The sequence below is a fragment of the Oncorhynchus nerka genome, linkage group LG18 (genome assembly GCF_034236695.1).
Source record: "Oncorhynchus nerka isolate Pitt River linkage group LG18, Oner_Uvic_2.0, whole genome shotgun sequence".
Classification (NCBI taxonomy): domain Eukaryota; kingdom Metazoa; phylum Chordata; class Actinopteri; order Salmoniformes; family Salmonidae; genus Oncorhynchus; species Oncorhynchus nerka.
Genome location: NC_088413.1, coordinates 77,077,092 through 77,098,599, shown reverse-complemented (window position 1 = coordinate 77,098,599; position 21,508 = coordinate 77,077,092). Strand labels below are relative to the sequence as shown.

General features: G+C 42.9%; 2 protein-coding genes across 5 annotated transcripts; both read right to left on the bottom strand.

Annotated features, from left to right (window-relative positions):
* Positions 1-1,328: 1,328 nt before the first annotated feature.
* Positions 1,329-4,455, bottom strand: LOC135561648 (phospholipase A and acyltransferase 1-like). Its single transcript, XM_065003373.1, has 6 exons — positions 4,431-4,455; positions 3,606-3,691; positions 3,122-3,251; positions 2,766-2,854; positions 2,038-2,202; positions 1,329-1,875 (listed from the first exon to the last, which is right to left on the bottom strand). Exons 1-6 carry the CDS (start codon positions 4,453-4,455, stop codon positions 1,810-1,812), a joined length of 561 nt encoding a protein of 186 aa, XP_064859445.1. The 3' UTR covers positions 1,329-1,809.
* A 3,459-nt stretch (positions 4,456-7,914) lies between these two features.
* LOC115120913 (zinc finger protein 513-like) lies at positions 7,915-20,236 on the bottom strand. 4 transcript variants are annotated; one of them, XM_029649896.2, is made up of 5 exons: positions 20,156-20,236; positions 19,519-19,643; positions 15,211-15,324; positions 10,465-11,097; positions 7,915-10,016 (listed from the first exon to the last, which is right to left on the bottom strand). In XM_029649896.2, exons 2-5 carry the CDS (start codon positions 19,556-19,558, stop codon positions 9,259-9,261), a joined length of 1,545 nt encoding a protein of 514 aa, XP_029505756.1. In that variant the 5' UTR covers positions 19,559-19,643; positions 20,156-20,236; the 3' UTR covers positions 7,915-9,258. The 4 variants fall into 4 exon arrangements, with proteins under 4 accessions (XP_029505756.1, XP_029505757.1, XP_029505758.1 ...); XM_029649897.2 differs by having other exon boundaries at positions 20,152-20,199; XM_029649898.2 differs by lacking the exon at positions 20,156-20,236 and having other exon boundaries at positions 15,211-15,321; positions 19,519-20,136.
* Between the last annotated feature and the right edge of the window lie 1,272 nt (positions 20,237-21,508).

Sequence of the window (21,508 nt, the reverse complement as noted above, 5' to 3'; positions counted from 1 at the left end):
TACACTGGAGTTATACACTACACTGGAGTTATTATATGCTACACTGGAGTTATACACTACACTGGAGTTATACACTACACTGGAGTTATTATACACTACACTGAACTTATATACTACACTGGAGTTATATACTACACTGAAGTTATACACTACACTGGAGTTATTATATACTACACTGGAGTTATACACTACACTGGAGTTATTATATACTACACTGGAGTTATACACTACACTGGAGTTATACACTACACTGGAGTTATTATATACTACACTGGAGTTATTATATACTACACTGGAGTTATACACTACACTGGAGTTATTATACACTACACTGAAGTTATTATATACTACACTGGAGTTATACACTACACTGGAGTTATACACTACACTGGAGTTATACACTACACTGGAGTTATTATATACTACACTGGAGTTATACACTACACTGGAGTTATACACTACACTGGAGTTATTATATACTACACTGGAGTTATACACTACACTGGAGTTATACACTACACTGGAGTTATTATATACTACACTGGAGTTATTATACACTACACTGGAGTTATTATATACTACACTGGAGTTATACACTACACTGGAGTTATTATATACTACACTGGAGTTATTATATACTACACTGGAGTTATACACTACACTGGAGTTATTATACTACACTGGAGTTATACACTACACTGGAGTTATTATACACTGGAGTTATTATATACTACACTGGAGTTATACACTACACTGGAGTTATTATATACTACACTGGAGTTATACACTACACTGGAGTTATAAACTACACTGGAGTTATTATATACTACACTGGAGTTATACACTACACTGGAGTTATTATACACTACACTGGAGTTATTATATACTACACTGGAGTTATACACTACACTGGAGTTATTATATACTACACTGGAGTTATTATATACTATATACACTACACTGGAGTTAGTTATACTACTACACTGGAGTTATACACTACACTGGAGTTATTATATATACTACACTGGAGTTATTATATATTATATACTACACTGGAGTTATACACTACACTGGAGTTATTATACACTACACTGGAGTTATTATATACTACACTGGAGTTATACACTACACTGGAGTTATACACTACACTGGAGTTATACACTACACTGGAGTTATACACTACACTGGAGTTATATATACTACACTGGAGTTATTATATACTACACTGGAGTTATACACTACACTGGAGTTATACACTACACTGAGTTATTATACTACACTGGAGTTATACACTACACTGGAGTTATACACTACACTGGAGTTATTATATACTGGAGTTATTATATACTACACTGGAGTTATACACTACACTGGAGTTATACACTACACTGGAGTTATACACTACACTGGAGTTATGCACTACACTGGAGTTATTATATACTACACTGAAGTTATACACTACACTGGAGTTGTACACTACACTGGAGTTAAATACTATTTTAACTATACATTCCAATCTGCTATGATTCTCCTTGTTCCTCATTAGCAGGAATCCTTAGGCTGATCCACACCATCCTCACCGCAGTGGAGCAAAACAGAGCGTAAGTTGGCCAGACTTCAGGATGGTACTTGTTTTGGTTTCCTCTGCTGGTGAGGAGTAGAACGACAGGTGATTCTCCCTCGAGGATTTAAAATTAATGTACTGGTGTAAGAAAGGTGATGGCCCAGCATGAGGTCCAGGGAGAGGGGGGGAGGGGGGCATCAGACTGTAGGCAGAGTTCTAGAACACAGCCGCTGTTGTAGTCATTGTTACAACTTCCTCTTCTTAAACAGTTCCTTCCAGGTGGGCAGGATCTGGATGTAGACCTTCTCAATCTGTAACCAATCACAACACACCTTTTCAATCTACAACCAATCACAACAGACCTTTTCAATCTACAACCAATCACAACAGACCTTTTCAATCTACAACCAACCACACCAGACATTGTTGCACATTGTACCACCATCAAAGACTCTCACCACCCCTACCCTTACCTGTGTAGACTTCTTGAGTCCATATCTGAAGAGCGTGGCCTGGTGTTCAGAGTTGTGGAACAAGATGTCGAAGGTGATATCCTTACCCATCATATCGTCTATAGCAGGCTTCACCACAGTGTAGAAGTCCCTGGGAGGATGGATCTCATCCAGCATGTTCCTCACCTACAGTACACATGGTAAGAGGAGCTATGACCTCACATACACATGGTTGAAGGAGCTATGACCTCACATTGGGTCAACATTGGTTGAAGGAGCTATGACCTCACATACACATTGGTTAGAGGAGCTATGACCTCACATACACACACAATCTAGAATAATCTAAATATTTACCTTTTTTTTTTTTTTACCTTTATTTAACTAGGCAAGTCAGTTAAGAACAAATTCTTATTTTCAATGACGGCCTAGGAACTGTGGGTTAACTGCCTGTTCTGGGGCAGAACAACAGACTTGTACCTTGTCAGCTCGGGGGTTTGAACTTACAACCTTTCGGTTACTAGCCCAACACTCTAACCACTAGGCTACCCCCCGCCCCTACACTCTAACCACTAGGCTACCCCCCGCCCCTACACTCTAACCACTAGGCTACCCCCCGCCCCAACACTCTAACCACTAGGCTACCCCCGCCCACTCTAACCACTCTAACCACTAGGCTACCCCCACTAGGCTATCCCCCGCCCCTACACTCTAACCACTAGGCTACTCTGCCGCCCTGAGTGTGTTACCTTGTATCTCTGTCCCACCACCTCCACTGGGTCCAGTTTGACCTCTGACTTCAGGGCTCGACCAAAAAGCAGGAGCTTCGTCTCCGAGTCTGCACACACACGCAGTCAGTCAGTACAGCATAGCGTGTGTGTGTGTGTGTGTGGACGTGTTTAACTATACTATGCTAGAATAGTAAAGTAACAAAAATGTGACCAACTGGGGACATTTTGTTAATCCCCCACAAGGTCAAATGCTATTTCTAGGGGGGGTTAGAGTTAGGAATTTTAATTGGACTGAATTGTGTGTCCACACAAGGTGAGCTGTACAAGACTGGGTGTGTGTGTGTGTGTGTGTATGTGTGTGTATATAGACAAACCTCTGCAGGTGAGGTGTGCTACGTAGGGCACTCCATCTCTCTCTCCGTAGTAAATTCCGAAATGAGAGAAGTATTTATTCCGAGGAAACTCCAGGATGTCTCCTGGGAACGGCTTTGGATGAGAACTCCCCTACAAGGCAGATAGAGAGACTGAGACACTGTCTCACTCACTCACACACACATTCACACTCACACACTCGATCACTCACTCACACACTCACAGTCTCACTCACTCACTCACTCACACACACACACACACACAACCCAACCCCAAACTCAGAACCCCCCCCCCCCACTACAGTAGTTGTGTTGTTAGTAAATGTTAGCTGCTAGTGCTACAGATCGGTATTTCCTCTAAACTGAAGTCATTACAGAATCAGAGTCTAACATTCATGATAAAAAACTATAGAATGTCAGATCACATAACAAACCTAACACAATAACAGTATACCATCTAATCATATGATACGATGAAGAGACCTACCAGGTATAGTAATGATCTGAAGTATCCTACCAGGTATAGTAATGATATGAAGTATCCTACCAGGTATAGTAATGATCTGAAGTATCCTACCAGGTATGAGTAATACAGAAATGATGATGAGTATCCTACCAGGTATAGTAATGATCTGATGAAGTATCCAGGTATAGTAATGATCTGAAGTATCCTACCAGGTATAGTAATGATATGAAGTATCCTACCAGGTATAGTAATGATCCTATCCTACCAGGTATAGAAATGATCTGACAGAAATGATCTGAAGTATCCTACCAGGTATAGTAATGATCTACCAGGTATAGTAATGATATCCTACCAGGTATAGTAATGATCTGAAGTATCCTACCAGGTATAGTAATGATCTGAAGTATCCTACCAGGTATAGTAATGATCTGAAGTATCCTACCAGGTATAGTAATGATCTGGAAGTATCCTACCAGGTATAGTAATGATCTGAAGTATCCTACCAGGTACAGAAATGATCTGATGAAGTATCCTACCAGGTATAGTAATGATCTGAAGTATCCTACCAGGTATAGTAATGATATGAAGTATCCTACCAGGTACAGAAATGATCTGATGAAGTATCCTACCAGGTATAGTAATGATCGGAAGTATCCTACCAGGTATAGTAATGATATGGTATAGTAATCCTACCAGGTACAGAAATGATCTGATGAAGTATCCTACCAGGTATAGTAATGATCGGAAGTATCAGGTAAGTAATGATCTGAAGTATCCTACCAGGTACAGGAATGATCTGATGAAGTATCTGAGGTATAATGAACAGAAAATGATAGCATATCCTACCAGGTACCAGGATGAAGTATCCCATGGTGTTATCCTACTATAGTAATGATATGGTTCTTCTGATCTGATGAAGTATCCTACCAGGTACAGAAATGAAAATATCAGGTCACACACAGACAAAAGAGCATGTGGAGATGATCTGAGAGATTATCTCAGTCATGTTTTGCATAAGGGACCCTGACAATATGAGCCCCCCCCGCATTAAATCTATTCTTCTTCATCAGGAAACACCTGTTGACACACACCCTAAACTAGACCGAAATAACACATATTGAATCATGTGGTAACCAAAAAATGTGTTATATAAATCTAACTATATTTGAGATTCTTCAAAGTAGCCACCATTTGCCTTGATGACAGCTTTGCACACTCTTGGCATTCTCTCAACCAGCTTCATGAGGTAGTCACCTGGAATGCATTTCAATTAACAGGTCTGCCTTGTTAAAAGGTCATTTGTGGAATTTCTTTCCTTCTTAATGCGTTTGAGACAATTAGTAGCATACAGAAGACAGCCCTATTTGGTAAAAGTCCAAGAACAGCTCAAATAAGCAAAGAGAAACGACAGTCCACCATTACTTTAAGAGACGAAGGTCAGACAATATGGAACATTTCAAGAAAGTTCCTTCAAGTGGAGTCGCAAAAACCATCAAGTGCTGAAACTGAGGACCGCCACAGGAAGGGAAGATCCAGAGTTACGTCTGCTGCAAAGGAGAAGTTCATTAGAGTTACCAGACTCTGCTTCAGAGTTCGAGTAACAGACACATCTCAACATCAACTGTTCAGAGGAGACTGTGTGAATCAGGCCTCCATGGTCGAATTGCTGCAAAAGAAACCACTTCTAAAAGGACACCAATTAGAATAAGAGACTTGCTTGGGCCAAAGAACACGAGCAATGGACATTAGACCGTTGGAAATCTGTCCAAATTTGAGATTTTTGGTTCCAACCACCGTGTCTTTGTGAGACGCAGAGTAGGCGAACAGATGTCTGCATGTGTGGTTCCCACCGTGAAGCATGGAGGAGGAGGTGTGATGGTGCTTTGCTGGTGACACTGTCAGTGATTTATTTAGAATTTAAGGCACACTTAACCAGCATGGCTACCACAGCCTTCTGCAGTGATACACCATCCCATCTGGTTTGCGCTTAGTGGGACTATCATTTGTTCATTTGTTTTTCAACAGGACAATGACCCAACACACCTCCAGGCTGAGCTATTTTTTCCAAGGAGAATGATGGAGTGCTGCATCAGATGACCTGGCCTCCACAATCCCCCCAACCTCAACCAAATTGAGATGGTTTGGGATGAGTTGGACCGCAGAGTGAAGGAAAAGCAGCCAACAAGTGCTCAGTATATGTGGGAAGCTGGTTGAGAGAATGCCAAGAGTGTGGAAAGCTGTCATCAAGGCAAAGGTTGGCTAATTAAATATATTCAGAATTTGTTTTACACTTTTTTGTTTACTACATGATTCCATATGTGTTATTTCATAGTTTTGATGTCTTCACTATGATTTTACAATGTAGAAAATAGTTAAAAAAATAAAAAATAAAAACTTGAATGTCCAAACTTTTGACTGGTACTGTTTATATATATATATATATATATATATATACACTGCTCAAAAAAATAAAGGGAACACTTAAACAACACAATGTAACTCCAAGTCAATCACACTTCTATGAAATCAAACTGTCCACTTAGGAAGCAACACTGATTGACAATAAATTTCACATGCTGTTGTGCAAATGGAATAGACAACAGGTGGAAATTACAGGCAATTAGCAAGACACCCCCAATAAAGGAGTGGTTCTGCAGGTGATAACCACAGACCATTTCTCAGTTCCTATGCTTCCTGGCTGATGTTTTGGTCACTTTTTTGCTGGCGGTGCTTTCACTCTAGTGGTAGCATGAGACGGAGTCTACAACCCACACAAGTGGCTCAGGTAGTATAGCTCATCCAGGATGGCACATCAATGCGAGCTGTGGCAAGAAGGTTTGCTGTGTCTGTTAGCGTAGTGTCCAGAGCATGGAGGCGCTACCAGGAGACAGACCAGTACATCATGAGACGTGGAGGAGGCCGTAGGAGGGCAACAACCCAGCAGGACCGCTACCTCTGCCTTTGTGCAAGGAGGAGCAGGAGGAGCACTGCCAGAGCCCTGCAAAATGACCTCCAGCAGGCCACAAATGTGCAGGTGTCTGCTCAAACGGTCAGAAACAGACTCCATGAGGGTGGTATGAGGGCCCGACGTCCACAGGTGGGGGTTATGCTTACAGCCCAACACCGTGCAGGACGTTTGGCATTTGCCAGAGAACACCAAGATTGGCAAATTCGCCACTGGCGCCCTGTGCTCTTCACAGATGAAAACAGGTTCACACTAAGCACATGTGACAGACGTGACAGTCTGGAGACACCGTGGAGAACATTCTGCTGCCTGCAACATCCTCCAGCATGACCGGTTTGGCGGTGGGTCAGTGATGGTGTGGGGTGGCATTTCTTTGGGGAGGGGGGGGCGCACAGCCCTCCATGTGCTTCCCAGAGGAAGCCTGACTGCCATTAGGTACCGAGATGAGATCCTCAGACCTCTTGTGAGACCATATACTGGTGTGGTTGGCCCTGGGTTCCTCCTAATGCAAGACAATACTAGACCTCATGTGGCTGGAGTGTGTCAGCAGTTCCTGCAAGAGGAAGGCATTGATGCTATGGACTGGCCCGCCCGTTCCCCAGACCTGAATCCAATTGAGCACATCTGGGACATCATGTCTCGCTCCATCCACCAACGCCATGTTGCACCACAGACTGTCCAGGAGTTGGCGGATGCTTTAGTCCAGGTCTGGGAGGAGATCCCTCAGGAGACCATCCGCCACCTCATCAGGAGCATGCCCAGGCGTTGTAGGGAGGTCATACAGGCACATGGAGGCCACACACACTACTGAGCCGCATTTTGACTTGTTTTAAGGACATTACATCAAAGTTGGCTCAGCTTGTAGTGTGGTTTTCCACTTTAATTTTGAGTGTGACTCCAAATCCAGACCTCCATGGGTTGTTAAATTTGATTTCCATTGATAATTTTTGTGTGATTTTGTTGTCAGCACATTCAACTATGTAAAGAAAAAAGTATTTAATAAGAATATTTCATTCATTCAGATCTAGGACGTGTTATTTTAGTGTTCCCTTTATTTTTTTGAGCAGTGTATATATATTTCACCATCGTCTAAATAGATATATACAGTCAGGTCCATAAATATTTGGACATTGACCAAGTTATTATTATTTTGGCTGTCTACAACAGCATATTGGAGTTGAAATGTGTAGCTTTAATTTGAGGGGATTTACATCCAAATCGGGTGAACGGTGTAAAAATTACAGCACTTTATATATATATATATATATTTCATCATCATCTAACTTGACAGAAAGACATACCTCAAAAGATAGACGACCATCACCACTCCTATCACGAGTACAAAACCTACAAAAAACAAAACACTTCTGTCAAAAGTTTTTTATTTTAGTACTAGAGATGTAGAAGGCACAATGTACAGACAGTTAATGTGGTCCTGTCTGTTCTCTGAGTAGCCTTACAATCAACAGGGGTCCTGTCTGTTCTCTGAGTAGCCTTACAATCAACAGGGGTCCTGTCTGTTCTCTGAGTAGCCTTACAATCAACAGGGGTCCTGTCTGTTCTCTGAGTAGCCTTACAATCAACAGGGGTCCTGTCTGTTCTCTGAGTAGCCTTACAATCAGCAGGGGTCCTGTCTGTTCTCTGAGTAGCCTTACAATCAACAGGGGTCCTGTCTGTTCTCTGAGTAGCCTTACAATCAACAGGTGTCCTGTCTGTTCTCTGAGTAGCCTTACAATCAGCAGGGGTCCTGTCTGTTCTCTGTGTAGCCTTACAATCAGCAGGGGTCCTGTCTGTTCTCTGAGTAGCCTTACAATCAACAGGGGTCCTGTCTGTTCTCTGAGTAGCCTTACAATCGGCAGGGGTGTAAGGCTTTTGTTGCAAAAAATAAACTCTTTATCTGTTTCACAATTACATTCTTTACAGATTTTTGTTTTTGGAATATACAATTTAGAAATGGCCTAAATCTCAATCAAAACATACAATTTTCAAACAACGCATCTACAACATTTAACCATTCAAAAATAAAAGGATGAATCTTGAATCCCACAGACACACCATTTAATGCCCTAAGGCCAGTGCAGTGTTCAGATCCAGGAAACCAGCACATGTAGCTCCGCCTCTAAAAGGTTCCTGAGATAAGTCCCGCCCCTCTGAGGGAGAGCAGAGATAGGGGTCGGGGTTACCATTGTAACACACACACACACACACACACACACACACACACACACACACACACACACACACACACACACCAACACTGAATTCAAGGAACAGGGAACCATAACCAGGGAGAGGTGTGTGTGTATGTGTCAGTGCTGTGTGTGTGTCTCAGTGCTATGTGTGTATGTGTGTGTGTCTCAGTGCTATGTGTGTGTGTGTCTCAGTGCTATGTGTGTGTGTGTGTGTCTCAGTGCTGTGTGCGTGTGTGTCTCAGTGCTGTGTGTCTCAGTGCTGTGTGTGTGTGTGTCTCAGTGCTGTGTGTGTGTGTCTCAGTGGTGTGTGTGTGTGTGTCTCAGTGGTGTGTGTGTGTGTCTCAGTGGTGTGTGTGTGTGTCTCAGTGGAGTGTGTGTGTGTGTCTCAGTGGAATATGTGTGTGTGTGTCTCAGTGCTGTGTGTGTCTCAGTGCTGTGTGTGTCTCAGTGGTGTGTGTGTGTCTCAGTGGAGTGTGTGTGTGTGTGTCTCAGTGGAGTGTGTGTGTGTGTGTGTGTCTCAGTGCTGTGTGTTGCTGTCTGCTGTAGTGTCCTGGTGTGTGTGTTTGTCCCAGCTGTGTGTGTTGTGTCCGTGTTTCCTCTGATGACGTTTGTAGTTGTCCCAGTGTCCCGTAGTGTAGTCACACTCAGCACAGCCATACGGCTTCTCCCCCGTGTGTCTCAACATGTGTCTCTTCAGGTTCATACTCTGGTTACAGCTGTAGCCACACACAGAGCAGTGGAACGGCTTGGCTCCAGAGTGAATCCTCTCATGGCGCCTCAGGTTGGCCAGGTTCCCACAGGCGTACGAGCACTGGGGACAGCGGTAGGGCTTCTCCCCCGTGTGGACCCGGAGGTGGCGTTTCAGGTTGTCCAGGTGGGCCGAGGCATAAGGGCACTGGGGGCAGCGGTGGGGCTTCTCCCCGCTGTGGGTGTGGGCGTGTCGGGCCAGGTGGTTGGAGTAGAGGGAGAGGAAGGGGCAGAGAGGGCAGCGATACAGCTTACTGGCCCCCGGCAGGACTGTGTGCGAGTCTGTGTCAGTGGGGCTGGAGGAGCCTATATCCTTAGAGAGGACAAACTCAGAACATTGACTACACATCTGTCCTCTGCCCTCCGCCTCTCCTTCCAGGGTGAGGCCACAGGAGCGACAACAGAGGGGGAAGAGGAGGTCAGGGAGAGGGGCGGAGGGGGGGAGGGAGGGAGAGGCTACACCCCCTAGGGACTGGAGGAAATCAGAGTCCTCCCTCACACACACTGTCAGGTCTGACAAAATGGCATCTGGAGGAGAGAACAGTACACACACACACACACACACACACACACACACACACACACACACACACGACCTTTAGTCCAGTAACCAGCCAACCAAACAGAGCTTCTTCCTCTTTTTAAACTGCAGTTTCAGGAAGTTAACCAACACTTCTCCTTTCACTCTTGAGCTACAGACTAGAACTTTCAAAAGAAACCATCCTCTTTTCTGGAACATATTACCTCTGTGTGTGTGTGTGTGTGTGTGTGTGTGTGTGTGTGTGTGTGTGTGTGTGTGTGTGTGTGTGTGTGTGTGTGTATGTATGTGTGTATGTGTGTGTGTGTTTGTGTATGTGTCTAAGTGTGTGTGTGTGTGTGTCTAAGTGTGTGTGTGTTTGTGTGTGTGTCTAAGTGTGTGTGTGTGTGTGTGTGTGTCTAAGTGTGTCTGTGTACTCGTCTGACTGTATGCCCTTACCTTCACCGTTTTCTCTGTGTGTGTGTTTTCGTCTGCTGCGTCTCTTCAGTGTGTGTGTGCGCTGCGGCTGGGGCTGAGGCTCCTGGCTGTGCGAGCGCTGGTGCCTCCGCAGGTTCCCCAGGGAACTACAGGCATAGCTGCAGGCATGGCAGAGGTAGGGCTTCTCCCCGGTGTGTGTGCGTGTGTGTCTCTGCAGGTTCACCCTCTGTGTAGAGGCATAGGGGCAGTGGGGACAGCGGTAGGGCTTCTCTCCGTCATGGGTTCTCATGTGGCGTTTGAGATGGTTGGAGTAGCGAGAGGAGAAACTACACAGGGAGCACGTGTACAGCTTCATACAGACTTCTTCATCACCCGCCTTACTCCTCTTCCTGTTCTTCCCCCCACTGGATTGGACAGCCGGGGTTGACTCCTCCCCCTGTGAGGTATCCTCCATGGCTGTGTGTGATTCTGATTGGAGGCCCTCTTCGCAGCTCAGGCAGTAGAGTCCCGCCCCCAAGTCAAGTCCTGCTCCCAGGTCAAGGTCGGCCCCCATCAATTGGCGGCACCCCTTACAGGAGAGGAATGCTGGGAAGGCTGAGTCACCCGAAGCTGGAAGGCTGGTGCCGTCATCACTCAGAGAGAACACTGTCATACCTGATAGAGAGAGAGAAGGAGGGAGAGAGAGAGAGAAGGAGGGAGAGAGAGAGAGGAGGGAGAGAGAGAAGGAGGGGAGAGAGAGAGAGGAGGGAGAGAGAGAAGGAGAGAGAGGGAGAGAGAGAGAGGAGGGAGAGAGAGAAGGAGAGAGAGAGAGAAGGAGGGAGAGAGAAGGAGGGATAGAGAGAAGGAGAGAGAGAGAGAGAGAAGGAGGGATAGAGAGAAGGAGAGAGAGAGGGAAGAGTGAGAGAGAGAAGGAGGGAGAGAGAGGGAAGGAGGGAGAGAGAGAAGGAGGGAGAGTGCTAGAGCGAGGACAAAGAGAGGAGAGAAAGAGGTAGAGAGAGAGGAAGAGAGCAGAGGAGAGACGGAGAGAGAGAGAAGGAGGGAGAGAGAGAGAAGGAACACACAACAGCATTGTGTCAAGGACTCGTAAAACCATATTCAATGCATTCGGAAAGCATTCAGACCCCTGGACTTTTTCCACGTTTTGTTAAGTTACACAGCCTTATTCTAAAATGGATTAAATGAAAGAAATTCCTCCATCTACACACAATACCCCATAACGACAAAGCGAAAACAGGTTTAGAAATGTTTGCAAATTTATACAAAAATAAAAATACAGAAATACCTTATTTACATTAGTATTCATTAGTTTCAACATTAAGCTCAGGTGCATACTGTTTCCGTCGATCATCCTTGAGATCTTTCTTTATTGAAGGTCCCCAAGAACACAGTGGCCTCCATCATTCTTAAATGGAAGAAGTTTGGAACCACCAAGACTCTTCCTGGAGCTGGCCGCCCGGCCAAACTGAGCAATCGGGGGAGAAGGGCCTTGGTCAGGGAGTTGACCAAGAATCCAATGGTCACTCTGACAGAGCTCCAGAGTTCCTCTGTGGAGATGGGAGAACCTTCCAGAAGGACAACCATCTCCGCAGCACTCCACCAATCAGGCCTTTATGGTAGTGTGGCCAGACGGAAGCCACTCCTTAGTAAAAGGCACATGACTGCCTGCTTGGAGTTTGCCAAAAGGCACCTAAAGACTCTCAGATCACGAGAAACAAGATTCTCTGGTCTGATGAAACCAAGATTGAACTCTTTGGCTTGAATGCCAAATGTCACGACTGGAGGAAACCATGCACCGCTCAGCATCTGGCCAATACCATCCCTACGGTGAAGCATGGATGTTTTTCAGCGGCAGGGACTGAGAGACTGGTCAGGATCGAGGGAAAGATGAACGAAGCAGAGTACAAAGAGATCCTTGCTCCAGAGCGCTCAGGACTTCAGACTGGGGTGAAGGTTCACCTTCCAACAGGACAACAAACCTAAGCACACAGCCAAGATAATGTAGGAGTGGCTTTGGGAAAAGTCTCAATGTCCTTGAGTGGCCCAGCCAGAATCCGATCGAACATCTCTGGAGAGACCTCCCCATCTAACCCGACAGAGCTTGAGAGGATCTGCAGAGAAGAATGGGAGAAACTCCCTAAATACAGGTGTGACAAGTTTGTAGCGTCATACCCAAGAAGAGTCAAGGCTGTAATCGCTGTCAAAGGTGCTTCAACAAAGTACCGAGCAATGGGTATGAATACTTATGTAAATCTGATATTTAAAGTTGAGTTTTTTTACATTTGCAAAAATGTCTAAAAACCTATTTTTTAAATTGGGTATTGTTTTTTAGATTGATGAAGGGAAAAATGATTTAATCAATTTTAGAATAAGGCTGTAACATAACAAAATGTTGAAAAAGTCAAGGGGTCTGAACATTTTCCGAATGCCCTGTAAGTGTGTGTCTGTGTACTTGTCAGTGTCAGCCTGGTCACTAGAAAAAGCATCCTATTGGTCACCAGAAAAAGCATCCTATTGGTCACTAGAAAAAGCATTCTACTGGTGACTAGAAATAGCATTCTATTGGTCCCTAGAAATAGGATTCTATTGGTCCCTAGAAATAGCATTCTATTGGTCCCCAGAAATAGCATTCTATTGGTCCCTAGAAATAGCATTCTATTGGTCCCTAGAAATAGCATTCTATTGGTCCCTAGAAATAGCATTATATTGGTCCCTAGAAATAGCATTCTATTGGTCACTATAAATAGTATTCTATTGGTTCCTAGAAATAGCATTCTATTGGTCACTAGAAATAGCATTCTATTAGTAGTCCCTAGAAACAGCATTATATTGGTCACTAGAAATAGCATTATATTGGTCACTAGAAATAGCATTCTATTGGTCACTAGAAATAGCATTCTATTGGTCACTAGAAATAGCATGCTATTGGTCACTAGAAATAGCATTCTATTGGTCACTAGAAAAAGCATTCTATTGGTCACTAGAAATAGCATTCTATTAGTCACTAGAAACAGCATTCTATTGGTCACTAGAAATAGCATTCTATTGGTCACTAGAAATAGCATTCTATTAGTCACTAGAAACAGCATTCTATTGGTCCCTAGAAATAGCATTCTATTGCGGACATCGGAAAAGGTCCTGAGGACATCGATATCGACCTACAAAAAATATATATAAAATGTTTTGAAAACTATTGCAGAGCACTGGTGTGATGCTCGGAGGCGAAGAGCGCTGGCAGATCAGCGGTACCGGATTCAGACGGGTCCATATTAGTGTGTAACCCAAAAGGTTCGCCACAGACAGAGGTTGGCAGATCAGCGGTACCGGATTCAGACGGGTCCATATTAGTGTGTAACCCAACCTGTTCGCCACAGACAGAGGTTGGCAGATCAGCGGTACCGGATTCAGACGGGTCCATATTAGTGTGTAACCCAAAAGGTTCGCCACAGACAGAGGTTGGCAGATCAGCGGTACCGGATTCAGACGGGTCCATATTAGTGTGTAACCCAAAAGGTTCGCCACAGACAGAGGTTGGCAGATCAGCGGTACCGGATTCAGACGGGTCCATATTAGTGTGTAACCCAACCTGTTCGCCACAGACAGAGGTTGGCAGATCAGCGGTACCGGATTCAGACGGGTCCATATTAGTGTGTAACCCAAAAGGTTCGCCACAGACAGAGGTTGGCAGATCAGCGGTACCGGATTCAGACGGGTCCCAAGACTCTTGTGGGTCGTAGAGAAACCCAGAGAACACCGTCATGTTTGTGAGAGTCTCGTCTTCTTTTCATAATAGTTTTGAAGGCCAAACCATTCGGATTTTACAAAACCAATTTTGTGAGAATAATGATTTTCTGGATGTCTCTCGGTCTGACAAACACTGCTCTAGCTCGGTCACCTTTCACTGCAGATGGGGAAGTGAGACATCGGTGGATGCTGTGGGATTGAAACGCAATCCAATGCAACAAAAGGTGATATCTCTATCTTAAACTGATGGATTTTAAACAGGGATTTGTAAGTCGCTCTGGATAAGAGCGTCTGCTAAATGACTTAAATGTAAATGTAAATGATTGTTTTATTATGCTAATAGAATTCCCACAGGGGCGTGGACATAGACTCTAGGGGGTTAACCCCTCGGACTTTAATACCTACGCTTCAACCTTTCGAGTTGTTTCTATTTGCAGAATCAACCCCGTTTTAACTATGCAGAATTAACCCCGTTTTAACTATGCAGAATTAACCCCGTTTTAACTATGCAGAATTAACCCCGTTTTATCTATGCAGAATTAACCCCGTTTTAACTATGCAGAATTAACCCCGTTTTAACTATGCAGAATTAACCCCGTTTTAACTATGCAGAATTAACCCCGTTTTAACTATGCAGAATTAACCCCGTTTTAACTATGCAGGATTAACCCCGTTTTAACTATGCAGAATTAACCCCGTTTTAACTATGCTGAATTAACCCCGTTTTAACTATGCTGAATTAACCCTGTTTTAACTATGCAGAATTAACCCCGTTTTAACTATGCTGAATTAACCCTGTTTTAACTATGCTGAATTAACCCTGTTTTAACTATGCTGAATTAACCCCGTTTTAACTATGCAGAATTAACCCCGTTTACCGTTACCGTTCGGGAAGTAAACCTGTAACCACGCAGAACTAATGCATCACAAAATAGACGTTCATCCATAATTTCGGAAGTGAAACTATGAGATCAAATTGGTCCGTGTTTGTGTATATGTGTAAGTGTGTGTGTGTGTGTGTCTGACCTGTGTCTCTGTCCAGCCCCATGATCTCTGTGTCTCCAAACTCACAGAGCTCTCCACTAAGCAGGAAGTCACTGTCCAGAACCAAGCATCCTGGTTGACACTCCACACCGTCTACTATATCACACACACACACACACACAATCATTATACTACATACACACAACATTTTACTACACACACAGCATCATTATACTACACTGTCTACTGTAATACACACCATTATACTACACACCATCATTATACTACACTGTCTACTGTAATACACACCATCATTATACTACACTGTCTACTGTAATACACACCATCATTATACTACACTGTCTACTGTAATACACACCATCATTATACTAAACACACCATCATTATACTACACTGTCTACTGTAATACACACCATCATTATACTACACTGTCTACTGTAATACACACCATCATTATACTAAACACACCATCATTATACTACACTGTCTACTGTAATACACACCATCATTATACTACACACCATCATTATACTACACTGTCTACTGTAATGCACACCATCATTATACTACACTGTCTACTGTAATACACACCATCATTATACTACACTGTCTACTGTACTACACACCATCATTATACTACTGTCTACTGTACTACACACCATCATTATACTACTGTCTACTGTACTACACACCATCATTATACTACACTGTCTACTGTAATACACACCATCATTATACTACACACCATCATTATACTACACTGTCTACTGTACTACACACCATCATTATACTACACACCATCATTATACTACACTGTCTACTGTACTACACACCATCATTATACTACGGTCTACTGTAATACACACCATCATTATACTACACTGTCTACTGTAATACACACCATCATTATACTACACTGTCTACTGTACTACACACCATCATTATACTACACACCATCATTATACTACACTGTCTACTGTAATACACACCATAATTATACTACACTGTCTACTGTAATACACACCATCATTATACTACACTGTCTACTGTACTACACACCATCATTATACTACACACCATCATTATACTACACTGTCTACTGTACTACACACCATCATTATACTACACACCATCATTATACTACACTGTCTACTGTACTACACACCATCATTATACTACTGTCTACTGTAATACACACCATCATTATACTACACTGTCTACTGTAATACACACCATCATTATACTACACTGTCTACTGTACTACACACCATCATTATACTACACACCATCATTATACTACACTGTCTACTGTAATACACACCATCATTATACTACACTGTCTACTGTAATACACACCATCATTATACTACACACCATCATTATACTACACACCATCATTATACTACACACCATAATTATACTACACTGTCTACTGTACTACACACCATCATTATACTACACTGTCTACTGTAATACACACCATCATTATACTACACTGTCTACTGTAATACACACCATCATTATACTACACTGTCTACTGTAATACACACCATCATTATACTACACACCATCATTATACTACACTGTCTACTGTACTACACACCATCATTATACTACACACCATCATTATACTACACTGTCTACTGTACTACACACCATCATTATACTACTGTCTACTGTAATACACACCATCATTATACTACACTGTCTACTGTAATACACACCATCATTATACTACACTGTCTACTGTAATACACACCATCATTATACTACACACACCATCATTATACTACACTGTCTACTGTAATACACACCATCATTATACTACACACCATCATTATACTACACTGTCTACTGTAATGCACACCATCATTATACTACACTGTCTACTGTAATACACACCATCATTATACTACACTGTCTACTGTAATACACACCATCATTATACTACACACACCATCATTATACTACACTGTCTACTGTAATACACACCATCATTATACTACACACACCATCATTATACTACACTGTCTACTGTAATACACACCATCATTATACTACACACCATCATTATACTACACTGTCTACTGTAATACACACCATCATTATACTACACACACCATCATTATACTACACTGTCTACTGTAATACACACCATCATTATACTACACACACCATCATTATACTACACTGTCTACTGTAATACACACCATCATTATACTACACACACCATCATTATACTACACACCATCATTATACTACACACCATCATTATACTACACTGTCTACTGTAATACACACCATCATTATACTACACACACCATCATTATACTACACTGTCTACTGTAATACACACCATCATTATACTATACACACCATCATTATACTACACTGTCTACTGTAATACACACCATCATTATACTACACTGTCTACTGTAATACACACCATCATTATACTACACTGTCTACTGTAATACACACCATCATTATACTACACTGTCTACTGTAATACACACCATCATTATACTACACACCATCATTATACTACACTGTCTACTGTAATACACACCATCATTATACTACACACCATCATTATACTACACACCATCATTATACTACACTGTCTACTGTAATACACACCATCATTATACTACACTGTCTACTGTAATACACACCATCATTATACTACACTGTCTACTGTAATACACACCATCATTATACTACACTGTCTACTGTAATACACACCATCATTATACTACACACCATCATTATACTACACTGTCTACTGTAATACACACCATCATTATACTACACTGTCTACTGTAATACACACCATCATTATACTACACTGTCTACTGTAATACACACCATCATTATACTACACACCATCATTATACTACACACCATCATTATACTACACACCATCGTTATACTACACACCATCATTATACTACACACCATCATTATACTACACACCATCATTATACTACTGTCTACTGTACTACACACCATCATTATACTACTGTCTACTGTACTACACACCATCATTATACTACACTGTCTACTGTAATACACACCATCATTATACTACACACCATCATTATACTACACTGTCTACTGTAATACACACCATCATTATACTACACTGTCTACTGTAATACACACCATCATTATACTACACACCATCATTATACTAAACACCATCATTATACTACACTGTCTACTGTAATACACACCATCATTATACTACACACCATAATTATACTACACACCATCATTATACTACACACCATCATTATACTACACTGTCTACTGTAATACACACCATCATTATACTACACTGTCTACTGTAATACACACCATCATTATACTACACTGTCTACTGTAATACACACCATCATTATACTAAACACACCATCATTATACTACACCGTCTACTGTAATACACACCATCATTATACTACACTGTCTACTGGAATACACAATAACCTTTATCACACTAATATACCACTGTGGGGTGATTGAAGAGGAGAGGCAGGGGAGAAGGAGGGAGAGAAAGAGGAAGGGAGAGGGAGGAAGCAAGGGGAGAAGGAGGGAGAGAAAGGAAGGGAGGAAGCAAGGGAAGAGTGAGAGAAAGAGGGGGGGAAGAGGGGGCAGGAGGAGATTGAGAGGAGGGAGGGAGGAGAGGTCAGGGAGGGGAAGTAGAGACAGGAAGCAGAGAGGAGGAAGGGAGGAAGAGATGAGATAACTCACACACAGGATGGGATACACACATTCATGAGGACGAAGAGAGGAGGATGACACCCAACCATGCACACAGGCATGATGAGAGAGAGAGAGACAGAGAGAGACAGAGAGAGAGAGACAGAGAGAGACAGAGAGAGAGAGAGAGAGAGAGAGAGAGAGAGACAGAGCGAGAGAGAGAGAGAGAGAGAGAGAGAGAGACAGAGAGAGAGACATTACAGTTCTGGAAGCTAACAGAGGTTTAACAATTGAAGTACACATCAACTCTGTAACTATATGATCTAATCCTGTATCCAAGTTGTATATACCCAAACCCAAGACTTCATTCAAATCAGTACAAGTATGGGTTACAGTTGATCTAGTAAGCAACATGAGCACTCCTCTAGAAGGTACAAGTATGGATTACAGTTGATCTAGTAAGCAACATGAGCACTCCTCTAGAAGGTACAAGTAGCAATCCATATCAGACATTGAAATATGTGAAAACTCAAGGACAACCAGCTAGTTAGTTTTGTGATAACTCCTTCGCCACCCACTCAATACCATGACTATAGTAGGTAGAAAAGGCTATAAAACTGTACTTACATTTGACGGGCTGTGGGTTTGATTGTTTTCTCCTCGGCATTCTTCCTCGCTGTCAGTTAGTCGCAGTTCCCTCTGTGGGCGAAGCACTGATCTATACCGCGTGTAGGCTGGTCATATTCCTCTTCCTCCAAAGGACAAGGACACAACTATCAGTGTCATCAGACTCTCTCTCTCTCTCTCTCTCTCTCTCACACACACACACACACACACACACACACACACACACACACACACACACACACACACACACACACACACACACACACACACACACACGTTAGCTAACTAGCTTGCTAAATATGCGGGGGATGGCTGACAGTTTGTCATTCTAGCTAGTTTGTTAGTCTAACCGAGAACATCGTTAGCTAGCTCTATTTAAAAGACAGTGAGTTGTTCTATCTGTGGCTCTATTGGGAAGAAATTGGTCCGATAGGAGCGACTCATCTGGCTAACTTAGATAGCTACAGCTACGCTAACTAATGGTCGGTATTTAGGAGAAAACGACAACAACAACACAAAAATAGCCTATACGTTTAGTTAAATGTAAATCCTAAACAACAAGCTAACATTACATCAACTTAAATTGTTGTTTAATATATATATATATATTTTTCGGTTAAAATAGTCTCTTACTAACTTCCTCGAGGGTCCAATGTGTACATACTGCAAGTTCATGGGGCGTGACGTCAGAGTCCTTTTTTGTAAATATACTTCCGGATCTTGGGTCTTGTAGTCATTCAAATGTAGTCAGTTAACTTTGACTTCGAAGTACTCTCAAGTTTATTGTTGATTTATTGCGCATGCGAATAGGCCTCATACAGCACACATCATAAACGGTGACGTTAAACCCCTAATAATGCATATACTTAATAACAATATCCTCCGACCTGTTATTGTACAGGCCTCTGTCAAACACATATATATTTTACTACCACCAGGTGGAGTTACTCTCTAACGAGAGAGAGAGAGAGAGAGAGAGAGAGAGAGAGAGAGAGAGAGAGAGAGAGAGAGAGAGAGAGAGAGAGAGAGAGAGAGAGAGAGAGAGAGAGAGATATAAGGGATTTCATATAGGGTACTACTAGAGCAGCCGAATGGTAACAACCTATAAAGAATCACATGAAATTAAGCTGTTGTCCACCGACTGTCTACGGGACAGTAGTAAGTAGTTGTAAGTCGCTCTGGATAAGAGCGTCTGCTAAATGACTTAAATGTAAATGTAATGTAAATGGGACGTATGGGCTGCTCCTCCTAACACCGTCTACTGTAACACACACCATCATTATACTACACTATGTGCTGCTCCTCCTAATCCAAATATGTGATCATATACATAATTGTCCTCCTCAGTGGAGGTTTATCTGATGATTGTTTTACCTAACTATAAGTCTATGCTTCTGCCTTGTGAGAGACACGCAGATAAACTTAATAGCTGACTCGTTAGCTGACTCGTGGTGGCTATTCAGCAGCCTGAGGGTAGAAACTACTGGCCAGTCTTTCAGTTTTGGCCATCACGCTCCAGTTTGGGTGGCTGGGGGTCCCTGATGTTCTTCTTGGCCTTCCTGAGACACCTGGTGTTGTAGGTGTCCTGTAGGGCAGGCAGTGAGTACCCATTGGTGCGCTCAGCTGCACGTATCACCCTCTGAAGAGCCTTGCGGTCCATGGCGGTGCCATACCGGGCTGTGATGCATCTCGACAGAATGCTCTCGATGGTGCTCCTGTAGAACACTGTGAGGGCCCTCGGGGACAGGCCACATTTCTACAGCATCCTGAGGTTAAAAAGTCGCTGTCGTGCCTTCTTCAGTATGGTGTCCGTGTGGTTAGACCATTTCAGCTTCTCTGAGATGTGTACGCAGAGGAATTTGAAGTTATGGTGGCCCTGTTGATGAGGACGGGCACGTGTCCAGCCTGGTTCCTCCTGAAGTCAACAATTAGCTCCTTTTGTTTTCGCTAACATTGAGGGAGAGGTTGTTAACCTGGCACCACGCCGTCA

What these genes read in the sequence shown, in the direction of transcription:
- LOC115120913 (XM_029649896.2), bottom strand. Translation starts at nt 19,558, where the DNA reads ATGCCGAGGAGAAAACAATCAAACCCACAGCCCGTCAAAT. An exon ending in AAACCCACAGCCCGTCAAAT is followed by an intron (nt 15,325 to 19,518) that starts GTAAGTACAGTT and finishes TGTGTGATATAG; the next exon opens with TAGACGGTGTGGAGTGTCAA. An exon ending in ACACAGAGAAAACGGTGAAG is followed by an intron (nt 10,017 to 10,464) that starts GTAAGGGCATAC and finishes TCTCTCCTCCAG; the next exon opens with ATGCCATTTTGTCAGACCTG.
- LOC135561648 (XM_065003373.1), bottom strand. Translation starts at nt 4,455, where the DNA reads ATGGGATACTTCATCCTGGTACCTG. An exon ending in TGGTGGGACAGAGATACAAG is followed by an intron (nt 2,203 to 2,765) that starts GTAACACACTCA and finishes TGTGTACTGTAG; the next exon opens with GTGAGGAACATGCTGGATGA. An exon ending in GACTCAAGAAGTCTACACAG is followed by an intron (nt 1,876 to 2,037) that starts GTAAGGGTAGGG and finishes GATTGGTTACAG; the next exon opens with ATTGAGAAGGTCTACATCCA.